This window comes from Centroberyx affinis, unplaced genomic scaffold (assembly GCF_046629955.1).
Source record: "Centroberyx affinis isolate AG114_WGS23_722 - 3 ecotype Tasmania unplaced genomic scaffold, CSIRO-AGI_Caff_v1 ptg004218l_1, whole genome shotgun sequence".
Taxonomy (NCBI): domain Eukaryota; kingdom Metazoa; phylum Chordata; class Actinopteri; order Beryciformes; family Berycidae; genus Centroberyx; species Centroberyx affinis.
The window spans coordinates 285,001-308,477 of NW_027281962.1; the positions used below are offsets into that span (position 1 = coordinate 285,001).

Genomic DNA, 23,477 nt, shown 5'->3' on the forward strand with positions numbered 1-23,477 from the left:
CCTTTCTCTTCCCGGCCACCCCGAGATTTATGGAACGGTTTGGTGAGCAGTCATCGGAGAAACATGAGTTGTGGGTTACAGTGTGTCTGCGTAGTGAAACAAGGTGGAAAAGAAAACCACTGTGCCTGAAAGAGTGTGCGGCGAGGCTTTTTTTTCCAGCAGATCAAGGAGGGAGGTGCGGGGAGGATGAGAAAAGCCCCGTGTCAAAGAGCCTTGTGTCAAAGCGAGGCAAAGTCAAAACAAGAGTGTGGAAGTCAAAATAGCCGCCGACGTGTTTCAGCCGTCTAGACGTTCATCGGGGCGTGTCAGAAACTGCACGCTCTTTCAGGTACAGCGGTTTTCTTTCCCACCCTTTTTTCACGGTTTAGATACCCCGTCAAAGAGAGCCTTGTTTACATTCCCCCTTTAAACACATTCACCACACACACACACACAGTGCATACCGAGCTTTTTGGGCCTTTTTTTCATGTGCATGTAGTTGCAGGCTCCAGTGACCGCTGCAGCTCTAATGCAGGAGAGATGGATTTCTGCAGTGACTTCTACAATGGCTGCCGCTGAATGAGCCCATGCAGACGTGACAAACAGCCACCGGCTCCTAGTAGGAACCTGGAAACTGCTACGCATGCGTTTATCTCCTCTCACCTAGACTACAGCAGCTCTCTTTTCACCCGTTTAAGACACCAAAGCCTTTATAAACTACAACTGTGTCTGCCAGACCAAACAGACCAAACATATCGCTCCTGTTTTAGCTTCCCTCCATTGGCTCCCTGTAAAATTTAGGATTTTAAGATTTTATTGATCACTTTTAAAGCACTTAACGGACTTGGTCCTAGTTATATGGCACTTTCAAAAACTCACTTTTTCAGGATTGCTTGCAATTAATTTGATTGTTTTTAATCTATGTATGATGATGCTTCTGTTGTGTTTAATGTTTTGTTTTATTGTTAGCTGTACAGTTTTTATATTTTCTTGTAAAGAACTTTGTGACCTTGTTTTGAAAAATACTCTACAAATTAAGTTATTATTATTGCTGGTCAGCGCTTCACATTTAGCACTCTGACCTCAAATCTGCCGCTCACCATGAAAGTTGCATACACTCTGAATAATGTGATCAAATTTAATATGGTAATGATTTATTGATGCTCAAAGGCTACTTTGTAGTTTGGTGGTGTATTTTTCTGACTGGCCAATCGTAGACGATGTGACGTCATGTCAATTCAATTCAATTCAATTTGTTGTCATTACACCAGTCCAGTATAACAAAAGGTCTTGTTCGCCAGTCTCTCTGGTGCAACATAAAAACATTAAAAAAAAAAAAACATAGCGCAGACACTGACACAGTAAGAGACACACTTTCAAGACAGTTTTTAGACATAAAATATTTAAAACTCTGGACTCTCTCAATAGCAGATCCACCAATGGGTGTGTGGTTTGTGTTGTGTCTCCTAAAATAACACAATCAGCTCCAGGTATGTTGAGGTATTTCCAGCGCAGCAACAATAGAGTTTGACAGGCAAAACTTTTCCAGCGATCTAAAACATCAACGGTACACTTCAGGCTTTGGTGTCAGTCCCTCAGAAACAAAGAGCGAGGGCTTCTTCCTACACTTGGCACAAACATTCAACAATCACACGTGACGTGGGTCTCACCTCGGGGATCCATAAGGCACAGCTGACGTGGACCCACTTGGTTCCACTGCGGGTGGGCTTCAGCGCCCCCCCTCTCTTGGGGCAGAGCAGGCATTTGGGCTGGACGCCCAGAGCGCAGGTCCGACACAGCCAGTTCCCCTGGGGCACCTTCAGGATGCCATAACACGCCTGGGGCAGGGAGACAGGGAGAGAGAGAGGGGGGGAAGGGGGGGTGGAGAAGATGGGAGAAAGAGAAAGAAAAGGTAATGATGTGAGAGAGAGACAGAGGAGGAGAGACAGAGAGAAGGAGAGGAAGACAGAATAACTGGTTACATTTCTGGTTTTCTCTTCAACAGTTCGCTCAATGACAGGGAGTGTAGGGATGTAGGAAGGATGTTAAGGCATAAATAAAAAGTATTCAGATTATAATTTTGCTGTTTAAAGACAAAATGAAATGAAAAATGACTTTTTCACCCACCAAGTTATCAATGTTTTTTATGTCTTAACGTACACCTATTTAACAATACATGTCCAAAAAAACCCACAACATTTAAATTTCTCGTGTTTTATTTTTTTTTGACAAAAATAATGCAATCTTCAGATTATAATTTTGCTGTTTACAGACAAAATGACATGAAAAATAACTCTGACTACGACCATGTTTGCTCATTTTTGATGTCTTAACGTAACATCAACATCAACTTAACATTTTTTTTTTTTTGCCTTTATTTGATAGATACTTTAAAGAGAGACTGGCAAGAGTTGGAGAGAGAGAAGGGGGATGGAATGCAACAAAGATCCAAGGCCGGATTCAAACCCAGGACATCATGGTTACATGGCCTGTGCCTTAGCCAACTAAGCCACCAGGACGCCCCGTTTTCTCATATTTCTATATTGAAAACCCCATTACATTTCCTCCCTGGAAACAGCATGTTTTTAGTGTCTGTGTAGATTATTTCAGTCATGCTTGTAGTAAAGACCTTCAACTCTTCATTTTAAGTCCAGTGGGTTTTTTAAATGATCTTTTTTGGACATATTTTAGTGGTTGCTGCATCGCGTACCAATAGCCATACATACAAATTTAATCCAATAATATCATTGTATAGATTTTTGAGCAATCCCCTACTCCTCCCCTCCAATCAAAACTCACAAAACTTGCAAAGTGACAATTTTCAAAGTGATACATTATTCCTCCTCTCCCTCTTCCCCCCTCGGCTTCCTGCTCTCTGACTTTTTCGTCTGCTGCTGCTCCAATAACAGCCGTGAAGGAGGTGTTGGAGGAGGCCAAAGGTTCTCCAACATTCACTTCTTCTGACTCACCTTCCATGTTCGCCATGACCCACTCCAAAACAATCCCTCCCCACGTTTTGTCCCGCCCCAAAACTTTTGTTTCAACCAGAAAAATAAACCGAATTAGGGAAGCGAGACATTCTCAAAATGTCATTTCATGCTGTCTTTAAATACACAGCAGGTTATCATCCCATCAGCACTCCACGCCTTTCCCCTTCCTCTAACACACGGGTGCCAAAACTGTTTCACACCAACATAACAGGACACCGGCTTACATCTGATACGATTCAGTCCCTAGGGTCAAGTAAATGAGAATGTTTTTTTATTGTCAGATATGATTTACTACTGAATTGTTAAGACGTGTCTCTACTGTGGGGAAAGGAAAACCTACAGCACCAGTCCAAAGTTTTTCTTTATTTTTACAATTTTTCCACATTTTAGATTAATAGTAAAGACATCAAAACTATGAAATAACACAAATTATGCAGTGACCAAAAAAGTGTGAAACAAATCAAAACTATCTTATATTTTAGATTCTTTAAAGTAGCTGCCCTTTGCCTTGATGGAAAGGCAAAGGCTTTGGAAAGAAATTCATACATAGGCATCAACTTTTTTATATTTGTCAAAGAAACAAATTTCAAGCATTTAAGCATAAGCCTTTAGATCAAAATGGCTTTAAGAGAATGAAAAACATCCAGTCAGGTGTTTCCAGACTTTTGACTGGCAGTGTACGATCAAAGCAGTCACTCTTAAAGCCTCTTTCTCTTATTGTGGTAAGTGAAATCAATTGAATCTAATTTCTAGTAAGTGAAATCAAACTATCACTCCTTTAGCTGCAGACCCCCCATGAAATCCACCTGCTGAAGACTGGTGATCCCCACTGCCACTGCATTCAAGACAGGTTCCTATTTTATCACTCTCCCTGTTCTACATAAGGAAGTGTACTGGTACATGGTAGAAATGTTAGAAAGCATGATCAGTTATAGAATAAGAAAAACTGTAGGTGGGAAAAAAAACAAACTTCACACGCTGACAGGATGGTGTCAGGGTGACAGGAACGTAGGAGGAAAGAAGTCGGTACAAAACATCGAAGAGACTCGGCGCTCTCCGTCTTCATTAATGGCTATTAAAGCGCTTTATGGATCAAAGCGCATTATTGATCAAATGGAAAACATTTCAGTCTGCCAGAACTGTCGATTTACCTGATGAAGGTTAGGCAGGCCGCCCCAGAGAGGAAACAGGCTCCTTCCTCCAAAGAAGTAAATTCATTACTTATTACTACCTGGGAGCAGCAATTTCTTTCACTTCTCGTTATGTTACTTTTCCGTTACACCTCCAAAACTCAAAAACCTGTCCTATGCACTTCTGAATGATCAACGAAGCAAATAGCGTTGATGTCAAATGTTCCTGTCATCCTTTCATTCAATAAAATCAAAGAAGATAAAGTAAACTTTTCTGACATTTTTTCAAGTAGACAATTAACAGCTCATAGAGTTTGGGCTGGCTCAGTGTGTTCCTGGGAGAGGGAGACGACTAATTATGACCAAAAGGAAATTGGAGTATTGGTTTTTTGGGGATAATTCAACTTCAAACTCATGTTTAGAAGGGGCTAATAACAAAACTAATAAATGTTTTTTGGATTGGTAACTGTAATAATATTACTGACACTGAAATAGTAATTGTTACACTATTTGTTATTGAAAAAAGTAATAATATTAGAGTAACAGGTTACTGCACAACTTGTATAGCTGCCGATATTTTGTGCCGATGTTCAAAATTTTAAAACTATACAATTTTCGTGCCAAGTATTCAGTGTTTCCCTCTGAATTGTATTCTTGTCAGGGTGGAAAAGCTTCTGAAACAGCATTTAGACCTTCATGGGATACTAAAACTCCACTGAAACCCATAATTTTGGGTGGGTTGCCAGCTAACCACACCGCACCGCATCTTCTTCTTCTTCTTCGCAGTTGTAGCAGTATTAATAGTAGCATTCGTATTAGCATAAAGTGGAATAATCACAAGTGCGGGCGTTTCTCACGCGTCAAGAGAAATGTGAGCTGAAAGACATACAGGAGATTAGGTTTTTTGCGGCTAGAGGGAACTATTTCCATCCAGTGTCACAACAGCAGGTGAGCAGAGTGGCTCTGATGACACTGAAGGCGTGTTGGTGCCATGGGACTGTCAGACTAATTAACACTGTGTCACTCTGCAACAAACACAGCAAAACCCCTCAAGCCTCAGGTTGTCACAGATACTAGTCCTGAAATGTCGCTCGCATGTGCTACTATGCTGCGGATATTGAGGAAACGGGAGGAAAAACATTTATTACCGTGTTTAATGTAACTCTGTCGGAGAACGGTTAAAATTGCACAGAATCTGTTTTTGAACGACTTTGATTTTGCATTTTATATTTACATTTTAGGCATTTAGCTGGTGGTTTTATCGAGTGAGACTTGCACTTAATGCAAAGGCAAATTAAGCTTCAGTTCCTAGATCACCGACTTTACAAGGTACCAATAAAACGTAAGGAGTGCGGCAGTCAGAGCATTCCTGCGGTGCTAGGAAAATAAATAAAATTAAAAGCTACAGACAGCAGTTGAAGTATTTTATCCACATTTAATCTAAGCCCCCAAAGATGGGGTTCCACTGTATAATCCTAATCAACCAGGACTCAAACCATGAACTAGGGCTGCAACTAATGATTATTTTCATTGTCGATTAATCTGTCGATTATTTTCTCCATTAATCGATTAGTTGTTTGGTCTATAAAATGTCAGAAAATGGTGAAACATGTCGATCAGTGTTTCCTAAAGCCCAAGATGACGTCCTCAAATGTCTTGTTTTGTCCACAACCCAAAGATATTCAGTTTACTGTCATAGAGAGGTAAAGAAACCAGAAATATTCACATTTAAGAATCAGAGAATTTTGACTTATTTTTCTTAAAAAATTACTCAAACCGATTAATCGATTATCAAAATAGTTGGCGATTAATTTAATAGTTGACAACTAATCGATTAATCGATTAATCGTTGCAGCTCTACCATGAACCCTGTCTTGATGGATGGGATCCTCAAAAAGCACCTTGGACTCACACCACCTGTCACTATCCTCCCTGTAAACTGGACTGTTCATCTTCCTTTAAGCTCAACTCCAGAGAATCCCATTGTAATTTCTAAGCTCCCCTGAAAATGGCAACATCACAACATTATCATCATCATTAGTAGCAGCATTCATCATTTTAGACGTACACAGAGTGAGCAGGTAGGGGTTTAGTGTGTGATCACTGTGGTCTGAAACATAGTAAAAAAGTTTGTTTGCATTTTTGCATTTGTTTTGTTTAGGTTCACACTGCCCAATTACAGGTGAACCAGGACTTGTAAACAAAAGTCACATGACTCAGCAGTAGACAGAGTTCTGGTAACCTGTCATCCCACCAGGTTAGAGATTTCTGCATCAGTTCTAGTCCCTGTAACATAAGCTAAGCATGACGGACTTGGTCTAGCTGAATATGAGCATCAGTCCAGACTGAGGCTTGATTTCCTGCCCTTGCTTCATTCTGTTCTGCCAGGCTTTCCAAGCATGAGTAACTGCTGGCTGTCAGATGTCAACATCCGTCTCCTTCCACCCAGAAAACCGTTCTGGAGTCGTTTCCTGTAGTTTGTTCAGATTATTTTCTTACTCCTAATAAACTGCTCTTGTTAGAGGACTGAGACTCGCATTTATAGGTCTCTCTGTGCGGTTATTTGGTGCCACCTGAGTTCAAACGGCATTGATCTCACCTGGACAAACGAACCAAACTAAAGGAGTGCTTGATGAACGCACCCTTAGTGTCTTGTTCAAGGGCACTATTGGTAGTCCTAGCAGTAGCAGCAGTAGCATTAACTAGGGATGGGACGATATGCTTATCTCACCATACGGTTTGCGATATGGGCTTCACGATTCGATACAACCACGATACGATGTAATAATACAAGTTCAATGACAGCAAAGTCTGACTGTGCAGAATTATGTTTATTTCTGAGCCACATATCTTTTTAGCAATGGCATTGCCTTGCTAAAATGTAAACAACAAATTAAAAATGTCATTACAAAGTGCAAATAATATCATTTGGATATTATCGTCTCTCATTTGTGATTACTACAGCAGAGTAAAATGGAGCTAATATCGCGATTCATTTTTCTGCCCCACGATACAAATTGTCACATCTTTCTGTTGCGATATATTGAATTTCGATATATTGAATTATACCGTCCCATCCCTAGCATTAACAGTATGCGTTTATTGAACCCATGCGATTCTAAGCCTGATGCCATCCAAATACATGATTGCAGACGCACACACACCGTGACATACACAGAGAAACACACCCCTTCATCCCCTTGACTGCTCACCTGGTGGACGCAGACGTTGCACTTGTCGCAGAAGACCATCTCGTTGCCGTCCTCCCCCTCCGGCGAGCGGCAGACGTCGCACACCACGTCCTCGTCGTACTCGATGCCCAGGCCTTCCTCCGTCTCGATGGCCTGCCGCATCTTCTCCTCACACACACTCTCCAGCTCCACCAGGACACACTCCATGGTCAGCTCGTCCAGCTCCGGTAAGGCTGGGGATGACGGAGGGAGTGAAAAGTAAGGGGGAAAAGAGAAGAGAGAAAGAAAACATACATCAGTTGCTTTGCGTTGTGCATCCGTTTCTCGTACACAGTGTCCAGCTCCACCAGAACACACTCCATCGTCAGCTCATCTAGCTTTGGTAAGGATGGGATGTGGGATGGAAAGAGAGAGAGAAAGAGATAGAGAGAGAGAGAGAGAGAGAGAGAGAGAGAGAGAGAGAGAGAGAGAGAGAGAGAGAGAGAGAGAGCGAGAGAGAGAGAGAGTGGGAGCACTTAGCCTCGTCCCTCTGTCACCTGGAGACAGGAGTTAATAGAGAGACGATATGAGGAGGAGAACGTTGTTTTCCGTGGTCTTTAGCATACCCTCCTCACTCTCTGACACAAACACACACTCTTTTGGCTGTATCAGGATATCAAGATGAAACAAGGGATGAAAGGAGGGATGGAAGGTGAGAGGAAAGCCGAGACGGAGCCTGTCCAGAGCGATCAAAACTAGAAGGCGAGTACTACCAGGGTCGACACTTAAGAGGTTTCTATTAGTTCTTGTTATCGACAAGGATAAGAGCAAGTGTAAAGCAAGCTGCCTGTGAGTGGCGAGTGTGCGTTGCCAGGTTACAAGATTTAAGCGGAGCAATCGAGTGACCACAGTTGTTTTTGGCCATAACATTTTGTCTCACAGTTTTATTGGAAATGCACACAGCTTACCCCCCTTGGATGTGCAGCTTTGCAAGGCCACTTTCTGCTTTCTCTGGGCTTGGGCGTTTGTTTTGATGAATATTAGCTGGAAGGATGTGGTAGCGTGTGGTGTTACAGTTAACCCTTTATTAACCGGAGTAAAGCAGAGAAAGGCTATGTGGATTCTGTCAATACTGAAGGTGAGAGAACCTTGGTAAAATTACATGAAATAGGTTACTTATCCCTTTTTTGTTGCCGACAGCTCAGTTCACTGTGCCAATATGTGTCGGCATTAGCATGGGCAAGCCTACGCAATTTGCATCTCAAAGTAATGCCTTGCTGTAAGGCTATTTAATACTTGATGAAAATGGATTTAAGTGGCAAATGAAAGTTTTCTCCTTCATAAAAAATAAAGGATTAGAGGTACCAGGAAAGTCAACAGCCTGGTTTACAGTGCAGCGCCAAACAGAGAAAGCAGCGCTCGCTTATTATTAGAGATGGAGAGAAAAACATTAGATTTGATGGGATTACAGTGGTTTGATTAGACAAAATGGTTACTGTGATCCATCGCAGTTAACCGTTAAAAAGATAAGACTGAAATAAAGGTGATTATTTGGATAATTGCTAAAAAATGTGATAAAAATATCATGCTGCACATCCTGAAAGAATGGCTGATACTGGGAGTAGATGAAGATACTGAACTAACACAAATTGAATTACAGTACACTGGAATAAATCTCAAAGCTCAACCACATACTCTGGATCTTGGATTTAAAGTAATGCAAAACAGATCAGATTATCTTATTGAGTTTCAGCATTCCAGGACAGATAACAAGTTTTAAGGAGGTAATCAGTGATCTGCAATGGATTACATTTTGAAAGTTACCATCCCACCCCTGGTTCTTTTACTTATATACATTGTTTTTGTCACATTGCCTGAAGAGCACACTAAAAATCTGCATCTTGCCCGAGTCGTCATGCATCAATAAAAAAATATATATATACTGTATATATGGCCGTACTGTCCTGGATTCTTTAGTTATATTTTACAGATTTATTTGGAGGATTCAGGATCCAGTTGGGAGTTTTTAAACTGGAGCTGAGCATCCTGATTCTCTATCTATTATTCATGTCACTTAACCTCCCCCCAAGAACTACTTTATTTACGATTCTTTATCATCTCATTACCAACAGAGTTAATGTGAAACCTGGGCTGCGGTTTCACATAATCAAGTAGCGCTTCCTAGTTTCAAGGATGCAAATATACCACATTTTTTCCCCCCATCACTTTTACAATAGTATTACACTTTTACACTCTGAAAATCTACGTAAACTGCTGATACTGACACCAGGATAACTATTAAACCACACCTTTGACTTGGGTTTGGTGGTAGGCTCACACTTTTGCATGCAAGAAACTTAAGTTATGAAACTAAATGAAACTGTGTGTTGGTCGTGGCTGCAGTTGATACTGTTGTTGTTGAAGCAGCAGAGAAGAGGGAAGTGGAGTTAGATATTAACCTGCTGTGACATTTACATCATGTACTGAACACAGGGAGGGGGAAGGAGTGTGTGTGTGTGTGTGTGTGTGTGTGTGTGTGTGTGTCTGTGTACGCTGCCTTATTTTGTGTGCGTGCACTTTGTACGCATGTACTGTCTTTTTGTATGTTTGTTTGCACTATTTACTGTATGTCGTGTACTTTGGGTGTGTGTATATTGTCTTTGTGTATGTGTGCGTACTGTGTGTGTGTGTGTACATGTGGAGGGTGTGTGTGCACATGCGGATGCACGTGAATCTATGTGTGTGTACAGAACGAGAGAATGTACACGTGAGAACAGATGCTATGTGTACTGTATGCGCTTATCTGTTTGTCTGTCTGAAATAGCAGCACATGCACAGAGCCTGGGAGAGAGAGGACACACACACACACACACACACACACACACACACACACACACACACACACACACACACACACACACACACACACACACACACACACACACACACACACTTAACCTTAACTCTCACCACTATATGCCTAACTTTATGCCTTACGTTTTCATATTTTTCATTCATTTTTCTTTGTTTCAGTATGTTCTACTGTTGTTACTTAGCACACCGTCCATACATACTATAAATTCATACATTTTTCACATTTTGATTTTTTTCATTCAAATATTTTTACGTAATACAGTATGTTCTATTGCAGTAAAGCCAGTTGCAATATGTTTAATACCACTTATTTGCTCCTAACCCTACAATGACCTAGTTTTCCCACGTCCATCAAATTCTCTAACCCTATCTAATCTAATCGTATCTATTCTAAAATCAAACTAACCCTAACTCTACCTAATCTATTCTATAATCAAACTAACCCTAACTCAATCTAATGTAATCTATTCTAAAATCAAACTAACCCTAACTCCATCTAATGTAATCTATTCTAAAATCAAACTAACCCTAACTCTAAACTCAACCCTGAAAAACTGAGTCAGACTGTCCTCACTTCCCCACAAAACCTCCTCACTTCTTATGTCCAGTATTCACACTGGCCCTGATAAGTACATTTCCTGAACACATGCACACACACACACACACATGCACACACACACATGCACACACACACAGTGAGGAGGACTGAGACAGAAAATGCTGAATCATCCTATCACGACTCCACAGCCGCAGCAGAACCAATCAACCGTCTGTTTGTTTGGTCTAGCATCGAAGGTTATGAGAAACAAACCGCTTCAGCTCCAGAAAGAGCCGGTGTGTGTGTGTGTGTGTGGTGTGTGTGTGGTGTGTGTGTGTGTGTGTGTGTGTGTGTGTGTCTCAGGGAGAATGTATTCCAGAAATAAGGCCTGAACCCCCAGCGGGGATTTAAAAACACAATTACTACGCCTTATCTGAACGGACCCGATCAGATGGGAGATGGGTCCGTGGTGGAGATGGGAGAGATGCTCTGGGTCAGACGGTGTCACCGCGCCAAGATGGAGGATGTAGGAGAAGAAGAAGTGTGGGGGGGGTTGGTGGGTTACAGACAAACAGAAGAAGAGATAAAGGAAGGGGTGTGATGATAAAGGAAGAGAGGAGGGAACAGAGAGGGATGAAATGAAAGAACAGCAAAGTGAAAATGAGAGGGGGCTAGGAAGTGTCAGGGAAGAAAATGTTAGTGTGTACTGTATATATATACACACACACACACACACACACACACACTGTATTTGTGTGCTTGCATGCATGCATAAGTGTAATGTGTTCACTCAATGCTGCACTAGCTTGTACAATTATTCAGGGATTCAGAAAGCCAAAATTAAGACTTTTCAAGACCTTTTTAATGTGACTGGGAAGTGAATTTAAGACAAATTTAGGCACTTTTTAACTTTGTTGAGAAAGGTGCTATATGAATAAAGTTATTATCATGAAATTTAAAAACTGAAATAGAGAAACAAAGCTGGCCAAACGAGCCTATTCAAGGCCCATCAAGTCCAACTGTGAAAAAACCTACCTGGATTTAAGACATTTTAATACATTAAATTTAGATTTGTTTATTCTGCTAATTCTTTCTGACTTTTTAAAGACTTGCGAATATCCTGACATTTGAGGGTGTGTGAGTCCCATAATGTTTGTATTAGCGTGTGTGTGTTTGTGGCCCGGGTCCAAAGCTTCCAGTGGGAAGATCCTTGTGTGTACATGAAGAGAGCAGCGAGTCCTGCCCTCCAACCCCTCTGTCCCGACATCGTCTGCACCCTTATGGGCCGGCCCACTGGGACAATGGAAGACAGTGACGGGTTTTCTCTGCCGAACCAACCGGCAGAACTGTACAGTACAGTGTAGGAGATATAGAATCAAAACAGATAGAAAGGACACTTGCTGGTCTGTTGTGGTAATTAGAATGTGTTTGTTACACATGGATGTGTCTTGTAAGCCCATGTAGGCCCGGCACCTGATGCCCATGACACTGAAATCAAATCAAATCAATCTTGACACATCTCAGCAAGCATCTGACAGACAGTGACGTGCAGGAGGCGGTCGAGTTCAACATCAACCCATTAAAACAGCTTTGGAAATTCTCTGGAAACTGATAGAAAGATACTGAATTGGATATTGATATTGGATGATATTGGATATATGGGTGTCGTCTCAACTTTAATTTTGGTGTTATATTGACTCCACTTTTCAATCTTGGTGCGGGTCGTTATATCATCTATTCAACACTAAACTGTTTGCTGGGATATTAAATAGGGCTGCAACTAACGATTATTTTCATTGTCGATTAATCTGTCGATTATTTTCTCGATTAATTGATTAGTTGTTTGGTCTATAAAATGTCAGAAAATGGTGAAAAAGTGTCGATCAGTGTTTCCCAAAGCCCAAGATGACGTCCTCAAATGTCTTGTTTTGTCCACAACCCAAAGATATTCAGTTTACTGTCATAGAGGAGTAAAGAAACCAGAAAATATTCACATTTAAGAAGCTGGAATCAGAGAATTTTGACTTATTTTTCTTAAAAAATTACGCAAACCGATTAATTGATTATCAAAATAGTTGGCGATTAATTTAATCGATTAATCGATTAATCATTGCAGCTCTAGATATTGATTTTGGATGATATTGGATATATGGATGTCGTCTCAACTTTCATTTTGGCGTTATACTGACACCACTTTTCAATGTTGGTATGGGCCTTCGTATCATCTATTCAACACTAAACTGTTTGCTGGGATATTAAAGTAATATCCATGTATGTTTTATGTAATTTCCACTCACACATCTGTCTGAACTCGTGGTTGACCAGCCCCAGCCAGGCCACGTCCAGGTCGTCCAGGTCGTAGCAGCTGTAGTGCTGGGCGGGTGCAGGTGGAGGCGGGGCGTCCCGTCCCAGGCTGCCCTCCCTCTCCGGCCCGGTCTGGGACGGACCGCAGGAACGGACACCCGGCGACTCCGGCAGCAACCTGGGAGAAACACAGAGACACACAGAGAGACGCTTTCATCAGTATGTCATCATGTGGTCTGGAAACACAGGGACGAAATCTACAGTAGAGTTGTGTTCCAAAATGAGATATCACCATGTGGAGGAAAAAAGACAGCTAGACTGACAAAATGATAGAGAGCACTAAATAAATAAAACTAATTTTTATATTTATTAGAGGGCAATAACTTACGTTCTTGGTTGACAAAATACTTAAGCAATAACATACAAGAGGGAGTGCTATCTTGTGGTTATTGGCACTTACCACAATATAGCAAGAACCTCCAGTATCTTACTGCTTTTATATAACATTGACAACATTTTTTATCATAGTATCAAACATTAAACAGCAATATAAGCTTTAGGTTTTCATTTAATAGTCTTATTTTGGCCTTCCGCCCACAAAAACTAGTTCCCCATTGCTATGAACCTTGTCCAATCACAGTTTGTAGTCGGGCACCAGTGTTGTATAATAGAAGTTTTACTGTTTTGGTCCTTAAACCTTTATAAATACACAGAAGATTGCCTGAGCAGCAGCCTGCTCGGTCTCATTAAGGCTTCGCTTCACATTCACACAGTTCAACACATTCACACCTGACAGCTGCTCAGTACAACTACAGTCTTCTACTGGTGGACACACAGCAGCTCCACTGCAGCAGATGGGCGGGTTAAGAGCCTTGCTTAAAGGTACGTCAACAGAACTTTCCCCTCTCAGATCTTTCCCAGCCGGTCTGGGATCTGAACCGGCATCCTTCCGGTCTCAAGCCTGCTTCTAAGTCCTCGCCTACTGCCACTGAAATAAACTGTTCAAATTGCAAACAGGAATACACTGATATAGAAAATGGTGAATGGGCAGATACCAAGAGGGTATTGGTATTGGAGAATTTTCATTAAAATCCAGTTGAAGATAATAATAGCAAGGTAGCTCAGGTTTCCCCCACATATTTTAAGGGATTAAGTAATTTAATAGTCCCAATTATTTGGCTAGATATTGTGATGCCTATTGTTCTTCTTGATAATTTGAGGAACTAAATTATTGGACAGCACTTTTGGCATCTTATTTCAATATCTTCTTCACTATTTTCAACCACAGTAGACATTCTAAGTATATTCATATATATATATATTTAGTATTGTTGATATTATTATTAATTGTAAAAAATTACAATCATAATGTAAGATTATACACGATTAACTGTGCAGCTTTTCAAATCGCATAAGGACAGTATGACAGACTGCAAAAACCTTCACTGCTCACGACAACAGAAATCACTGGGACCCATTTTCATATCTGGGGACTTCGCCTGCAGTCGGGTCCTGACCCCGAGGTCGGGACAGACCGATTCAGACTTTGACAGATGAAAAAAAAAAAAAAAAAAAAAAAAAAGAAAACGATTGGAACAATGACAAATTGAGTGGTTGTAGGCGGCAGTGACAGGAAGCTCCTCCAGGCAGTGTCTGCTCTCTGGAGCCTCGGGCCGTAACGTCTCTCTGTCAACAACAGCCGGAAATGGGGTCGGGAACTCTGCTTGACCCACTGGGAACCAATAAAGACTCAACACACACACACACACACACACACACACACACACACACACACACACACACTCACGAAGAGGCAGGCAAACACCATTCATGTACTCCAGGAGCTGGCAGACACATATACACACAAAAATCTTACACAAAGGCAGGCAGATACACACACACACACACACACACACACAAACACACGCACACACACACACACACACACAGGGAAACAGACACAATCAGGCCAGCACACACCCACAACCGCACCCACACAATCAGAGATGAACAAACTCGCTGTGTAGATGACGCACAAACACACACACACACACGCCATTTCTCCAAAAGAGCTGTGTGTTTTGAGAGGCACCTACATGGTAACACACACACACACACACACACACAGCTCAATAATTCACATATGTGCCTCCTGATGTCCTGACCTTTGAGTGAAAAGGTGAAGTGTGTCAGCGATCACAACAACAAAACGGAACAAGCGTTCTCTCTTTCTGTTTAGCGGCTCATTATCATACTGTGTGGTTATTATCATCCGCCTCCGTCATTACCACTATCTGCAGTGTGATCATCATCATCATCATCGTCATCATCATTATCTTTCCCATCATCATCATCATCATCATCGTCATCATCACAACAGCTGCCGCACACAGTTTCAGTTCGGTCAGCGGTTCACAGCCGAGCCGAGGTTGTTAACAGTTTGTTTCCCTTCTTTCTTCTTCTCTTCTTTTTTCACATCCTCCATCATCCTTCTGCTATCACGCTATCCTCTCCTCGTCCCTCCTCACTTTTGCATCCTTCTCTTCATCCCTCCTCCCTGCACATCCTCTCTTTATCCTTCCTCGCTTCTTTCCTCCTTTCTTCTCATTCCCTCCCTTCATCCCTCACTTCTCTCCTCTCCTCTTTCTTCCTCTTTTTGTATCCTCTCATCTCTTCATCCCTCCTGACTTCTGTCATCACCTCCTCGTCCCTCCTCACTTTTGCATCCTCTCCTCATCCCATCTTCATCCCTCCTCACATCTCCTCTCTCCTCATCCCATCTTCATCCCTCCTCTCTCCTCGTCTCCTCTCTCCCCTCCTCTCTTCATCCCCGCTCACTTCTCCCCTCCTTTCTTTTCGTCTCCTCTCTTCATTCCTCCTCACTTCTCCCCTCCTTTCTTTCCATCTCCTCTCTTCATCCCCGCTCACTTCTCCCCTCCTTTCTTTTTGTCTCCTCTCTTCATCCCTCCTCACTTCTCCCCTCCTTTCTTTCCATCTCCTCTCTTCATCCACGCTCACTTCTCCCCTCCTTTCTTTTTGTCTCCTGTCTTGCTCCCTCCTCACTCCCCTCCTCCTTTCTTCTCATCTCTCTCCTCTTTCTTCTGTCTCCTTATGTATCGTCTCCTCATCCCTCCTCATTTCGCCCCTCTCCCTTCTTCTTCTGCTCTCCTGTATGTTTGTCTGATACTGAAACCACGTAAACAGCAGCAGAAAATTCCCCTGCAGTTGCAGTAAACTGACATCACACCTCCTCAAAGCTCCTGTCAAAACTGAAACCTTACTTTTTGTTCTGGTTACATCTGTACCTTTGGTTATGGACGTGCAGACGCTCTTAACTTGCCTGGGATTCATTCATCTCCAGACCTACTGACGCCACCGTCGCAGTAATGTGTGTATCTGTGATCTCTAGACAGTAGTAACGCATCGACACCACATTTTCACCTCCGAATGGGTGCTGAACCTCCGATAACAAGTACAGGTCTGATCCATTACGTTCAGTGCACAGTGCAGACTTGGAGAATTAGTTTGGGGTCAGTGGACGCACATGTGTAATCAATAATCTTTCTGTGAGGGGGGGACAAGGCAGAAGATCAAGCCGTATTTTAGCCCGGTATCAGCATGATATCCGATACTGGACAAACAGGCCTGGCCAGTCAACTGTCAGGGGAGAGGGGGGGAGTAAAGAGAGAGAGGACACACACACACACACACACACACACACACACACACACACATACACACACAGTCAGGGAGAAGGGAGACTAGGTGGTTTCCATCCACGAGGCTCAGGTTTGACTTGACTTGGTCCAGTTTCAATTTCATACTGGAGACGTTGGGCTGGTTATCGCTACATCAGTGTTTTGTCCAGCTGAATAATACTGTTACTGTTACTATGGAAAAGACATTTAAAGCAATTTCATATTATTGCATTACTGGCTGGTGTCAATGCATTATTAAGACACAAAATGATTACAAAGTCATCAATGTAATTAGTGATGTAAGTCAGTAATGGAATATATTGTGACGTCACTGGCAGAAATGCTTTTATTGTTTCAATATTTTATTACAATATGAGCTTTATTACATTTAGTTTTATTACATCAGTGGCATCTGTTACACTGTAAGGCCTGTGCAAGTGTGTCTTGTAGCTGTGCGGGGGTGTTGATTTGTTTTAGTAACCTGGGGATATAAAATAAGACTTGTCATGATAAGAGGAGAGGAGAGGAGAAAAGAAAATGAAAAAAAAAAAAAAATACGGAAAATAATGGAAAGACGAGAAGGGGAGGCTCAGGAGAGAAGACGCACCCGGCCAATATTTTGACGCTGAATAGCCGTTGATACAAAAACCCGTGTAAATATAGCAGCAACATGAAAGCTGAGACGTCAATAGGTGCAACCTGTATTGTTTTATGAAATCAGGACCTAAATATCTTTCTGACACCAGTTCAAAACACTTTCCAAAGCTGTTTTAAAAATCCATATCATATCATATTATGTAAATTTAGTGCTGCCTCCTGCACATCGGCGTCTCTCAAATGCTTGCTGGGTATGTTCTCCCTTTCTGCTGAAATGTCTTTTGAGATGCCAGTATTAGTGTACAAATACACAGGATCTGATGTAACTCTCCCTGGTGACATTTAGGGTGAACGCCTATTTAGAAACCCGGCCTGAATGTCAGTGGTAAAGGAGAAACATGAAGTGAAATATGATTCAGTATAGGAACATGAAAATAAAGCAGGGCCTCATATTAATCTCAAGTCATCTCATCTAATAGGATATGAGTCAATACGGGTCGCAGAACAATGTGTCCTGTCTCTGGTGAGGATCACGTATCTCTCACACACACACACACACACACACACACACACACACACACACACACACACACACACACGCACACACAGCTTACATAATATTATAGGTAAACAAAACCATGTGCGTAAGGCTCCTGTTTGTCCAGGCTTCATCATAGCAATAAAGGCAGCAATACAGAGCGCAGAGTCATCAGTCAATATTGAAGCCAATTACAGCTTTCTCACTGAAGCTGTGGATAGATGTAGTGTCTATTTTTGGGTTTGGTATTGATTCTGAGGAATAAAAATGCAACAAAACGCTTTGAAAGTATGGATTTTTACAACTGCATCTCATATTCCTTACTAGTTTACCTGCAGAAATCAGCAGTAGATGGTCAAACTCCCCAAACTAAATGACATGTTCAAATATATAGTATATATATAGTATAGTACGTATATATAGTATAGTATACATAATGTGAGTGCATAATGAAATGTGATTTAAAGCTGCACTAGGGAATTGCGCATTTTCAAGTGGCAGCGGGAGATAACTGCTGAATTTTTCAACGTTTGAAGGACTTCATTACCCAGAAATCATGTAATGTGACATCAGTAAGCTAAATTAAAGACTCAATTAGAAAACTAAATTTCTTCTTCTTAGTGGCTAGTTTGGGGTGAAAAAACGTCTTTTCTAATCAGGTTCAACCATCGTTGGTGAGTCCAGTTTTCTCTGGACGGAGCACTCGCTCGCTCACTGCTGTTCAGGAGAAAGTTTTGTATTTTGCTCGTTTTTAGTTGTTTTGAGTTGCCATTTCCTGTGCATTCCTGCCAGTGACCATACCCAACACCTGAAATTAACTTTTTTATGGTAATGTTTTTATGGACTATGGAGTCTCAATTAGTGGGGATGAGACACTCTTTTCTCTTGCAGCCCAACTTTGTGATTTAGACTGATAAGACGGTGTATTTTTACATAAAAGTCATGTCTAGTGTAGCTAGACATGTATCACCTAAAGGATCATTTTCAATCTGGTAAAAGCTCAAGGGATTGCTATGACTCAGTAGAATCAATGCCGAAAGATTTTTAATACGACTCATACAAAAAATCCCAAATAATAATAATTATGATAAAAATCCATAGAAACCCGTGTTCACCTTTGAGGGGTTTAATTAGGAGAGCAGCAGAGTGGGAATATTTGGGTGTTCCCTCCTTGGAATCGTAACGATACGGCAGCGGAGTTCGCTTTGATCCCAACGCCGTGTCCCATGAAATATTTATCAGGAAGAACTACACACGGTGGGGCTCTGACTCTTAAAACAACCAAAACCAAACACTCCCCCGTCCCTCTGCCAGCTCCGAGGCCCGGAGGGGAAGTGTCTTTGGTTTACTACACGGGACGTGCCTCTGGGGAGCCGGGGAGTGGTAACTGCAAAGTATATCTTGTGGGTAATACTGCTAGCTAGGATGTTATATGAGCTTGGGTAGGGAAGAGACACAATATATATGTGTGTGTGTGTCTGTGGGTGTGAAAGAGAGAGAAACAGAGAGAAAGACCTGGGTCAAATAGCTGTTGCAACTAATTCTTTGGAGTTTGCTTTAAAGGAATACACCGAGATTGAGATAAATCAATACAGCTGATGTAGCCGCGGTTTATTTTGTGAACTATTTCAGATGAGCAACCATGTATTCATCTGCTACAAAGTGAGTTTTAGCTGCACACAGTCACCCATCGCCCACCACTTTAATTTCCTATGGAAACAGAGATAACCCCCGGTAGTTCAAAACAATATTTTTAGAAGTAATTTTTTTCATATTTTATGTAAATTTCACCAGTCTCCTCCACAAAACTGCCTGATTTAGCTGCATATCATTAAAGTTTACTCACCATTTAGCTTTACAGCTGCTACAAGTTCTCATTTTCTCACTTTTGAGATAATGCTAGTCGCCTACTATCACTCAACATGGTGTATGCTAAAGTGTTAGCATGGAGCATGATCTACCAGGGACACATGGATGATTTCTGTGTTGTCATCACTTAACTGGTAACTTGACCAACAGACCAATCTCCAAAATATTTAGTGTAATCCATTAATTTGATTGGTGTATATCTTGCAGACATTATATTGTCTGACACCTAAGTCCATCTTCCATTTCTTGTTTTCTTCCTTCCCTCATGCCATCCTACCCTCCTTCCATCTTTCATTCCCTTTTACGTTCTTGCCTTTCTTCCTTCCTCTCTCTCTCTCACTCCATCCCTCCTTTCATTCCTTCTTTTCTTTCTTATTTTCGGGGGTTTGATCCACCACCATCGGGACAATTCTATGTCAGTTAAGTTCTCGCTCAGTGAAAAAAATAAAAAAAATAAACTGACTTTCCAATATTTTACTAGGATTATCTAAACCTTCTGGCACTGATATTGTTCTATATGTTGGAGGCATTGTACTGTCTAGCTCCTAAGTGGGGCCAAAACCATAAAACCATAACAACCAAAGGGAGGGAAGGGAGGATGCAATGGATGGATAGACAGAAAGACAAACAGAAAAACAGATAGTTAGACAGGTAAATATATACAGTATACAGACAGAGCTAGAAGGAGGGTAAGACAGTCAGCACAGCCCGACGAGCGTCTTCCTCCTCCTCCACCCTCCCATATCTTTCTCACCATTGTGTAAATCTCACTTTCCCCTTTTTCATAAGACGTCAATAATAATGTCTTCTCAAGCAGGGATGAAGTGGATGGGTGTTTACATAAGAGGTTTCCAGTGTGGGCAGAGGGACAGCGGCTTCGCTCGGCTCAGTCTGACTCTCTGCCCACACAGGAGACGACTTGTTTAAACACACATCAGCTCCCCAGCCTCGACACTTCACTGACGGCTCCTAGGAAGAGGAGGAGACGCTCAAATGATGCTGAAACGTATACTACAGGGCTGAAGAGAGAGAAAGAAAGAAAGAAAGAGAGAAAGAAAGAAAGAAAGAAAGCGAGAAAGAAAGAAAGAAAGAAAGAAAGATGGCTTCTATGAAGAGGAAGAGATGCTCAAATGATGCTGAAACGTATACTACAGGGCTGAAGAGAAAGAAAGAAAGAAAGAGAGAAAGAAAGAAAGAAAGAAAGAAAGAAAGATGGCTTCTATGAAGAGGAAGAGACGCTCAAATGATGCTGAAACGTATACTACAGGGCTAAAGAGAAAGAAAGAAAGAAAGAAAGAGAGAAAGAAAGAAAGAAAGAAAGCGAGAAAGAAAGAAAGAAAGAAAGAAAGATGGCTTCTATGAAGAGGAAGAGATGCTCAAATGATGCTGAAACGTATACTACAGGGCTGAAGAGAAAGAAAGAAAGAAAGAGAGAAAGAAAGAAAGAAAGAAAGAAAGAGAGAGAGAGAGAGAAAGAAAGAGGAAGCAAGGAGGCAGGGAACAACTGAGGGAGGTAGGAAGGGAGAGAAGAAGGAATAAGGGAAGGAGGAAAGAATGGGAGGCAAAGAAGGAAGGGAGGGAGGGAGGAGGAGAGGGAAGTACATGGAGGAAGGACAGAGATGGACAGAGGGAGAAGGAAGGGGGAAGGAAGGGAGGGAGGTAGGAAGGGAGAGCGGAATGAAGACAGAAAGAAAGAAAGAAAGAAAGAAAGAAAGAAAGAAAGAAAGAAAGAAAGAAAGATGGCTTCTATGAAGAGGAAGAGACGCTTAAATGATGCTGAAGCGTATACAGGGCTGAAGAGAAGGAGAGGAATGAAGAAAGAAATAAAGAAAGAAAGAAGGGGACGAATGGTAGGGAGAGAGAAAAGAAGGAGTGATGGAAGGAAAGACATGGAAGAAAGAAAAACAAGCAAACAAAAGAGGAACAACGGAGGGAGGATGGGAAGGAGGGAAGGAGAGAGGAAGGAAGAAAGGGGGAAAAAAGAAGAGATGCAAGGGGAGAATACAGAAAGGATGTAAGTTAAGAGGGAAAGAGGGAATGACAGACAAGAAGGAGGAAGGAGGGAAGGAGAGATGGAAGAAGAGATGAACACTCCTTCCTTCCTTCCTCTCTCACTCCCTCTATCCCTCCTTTCCTTAATTCCCCTTGTCTCATTCCCACACACACACACACACACCTTCCCTGTCATTCCCCATGAGAAACCAAAAAAAACCTATAAAACAGCCTTTTAAACATGCAATGTCAATGTAAAAGTTGCGAACACAGCTGGAGAGCATCACCATGACAGCAGGTGAGACGCTGTGAGGCTTCTGTCACTCTCTGAGAAGTCAGAAGAAAAAAGTTCAGCTCCTTATAATATGGAAATTTATCAGCTTGCCTGTATAAACTGTTGGCACTTTCAGAAATAAAAACACACCGGAGATAAGGATTTCACTCTGAATACAAGATTAAACCACTTGTTAAGACATTACATCGTTGCCATGTTCAGGAAACAATCGCTCCCCTGTGTGCACTGTGTGTGTGTGTGTGTGTGTGTGTGTGTGTGTGTGTGTGTGTGTGTGTGTGTGTGTGTGTGTGCGCGTGCGCTAAATAATCTCTCATTCTTGACATACCTCACTGTCACAGTAGGGTCCAGAAATCCCACTATTCCCTTTTCTTCCCTGTAATCCCCTTCTTTTTTCCCCCGAGAATTCACTCTTTTTTCCCCTAGTTTTCACACCAGACTGTGTGTGTGTGTGTGTGTGTGTGTGTGTGTGTGTGTGTGTGTGTGTGTGACAGAGAGAGTGTTGTGCCAACAGCCCCTCATCCTTAGGCGACCCCAAACCCCATCCCCACCCCCCACCCCCACCCCATATCAGTAGAATGGAGCAGCTGAGTGGGAAAAAAAAAGAAAAGAAAAGGGAAATCAGGCCAGGATCCAGCAGGGTGCATGGCTTCCCACCCAAGGGTGCAGGGGCACTCATGTCTGGAGGGTGTGTGTGTCTGTTTAAACAGGGTTAACTAGCCTAGTGACTAAGAGTCTGTGTGTGTGTGTGTGTGTGTGTGTGTGTGTATGTGTTACATATTTCTATATGCGGTCCTGACTGTCTGTTTATCTGCACATCGGTTTGTCTCGGAATTTATGTGTGTGTGTGTGTGTGTTTGTGTGACTGATTATGAAACCCCAACATTTGGCCTCAATACTGACACACACACATGCACACACACACACACACACACACACACAGCAGTGGGGAATCAGACTGATAGAAATGGACAGATGTTAATAAATTCTTGACCTGTGTACACACACACCTGGTTTGTTGTGAGTCATGTTCATATCATATTTATATGAAAAAAAACAACACACATGTTCTGTCTCTCACACACACACTCTCTCTCTCTCTCTCTCTCTCTCTCTCACACACACACACACACATACTAGGGTGCAGTGAACCTTGAGAGCAGTGAGTCATCTTTATGTTATATTTATGTGAATAAAATAATCTCAAACACACACACACACACACACACACACACCGAGATTGTTGTACAGTGATCCTCAAGAGCCGTGAGTCATCTTCATGTCATATTTATGTGAATGAAATCAATCTTCCACATACAAACATTTTTGGCACCGTGACCTTTCAGAGAGGTGACTCACATCTCTGTCATCTTTATAGAAAACAGCCACCACACACTCACACACACACACACACACACACACAGACAGACACACACACACCCAGAGCAGACTTCTTCTATAAACATCTATCAAACAATAATCTTGTTTTTTACTTTAGGGCATGAC

General features: G+C 41.9%; 1 protein-coding gene across 1 annotated transcript in view; it reads right to left on the reverse strand.

The window, feature by feature from the left end:
- Window positions 1-23,477, reverse strand: part of jade2 (jade family PHD finger 2) — a gene marked incomplete at its 5' end in the record, with an annotated part of 136,150 nt that overhangs the window by 82,624 nt on the left and 30,049 nt on the right. The window contains 3 exons of the mRNA XM_071543077.1: window positions 1,650-1,817; window positions 7,312-7,523; window positions 12,979-13,163. Coding sequence (XP_071399178.1) covers window positions 1,650-1,817; window positions 7,312-7,523; window positions 12,979-13,163 — 565 coding nt within the window. The remainder of the gene's footprint in view (window positions 1-1,649; window positions 1,818-7,311; window positions 7,524-12,978; window positions 13,164-23,477) is intronic.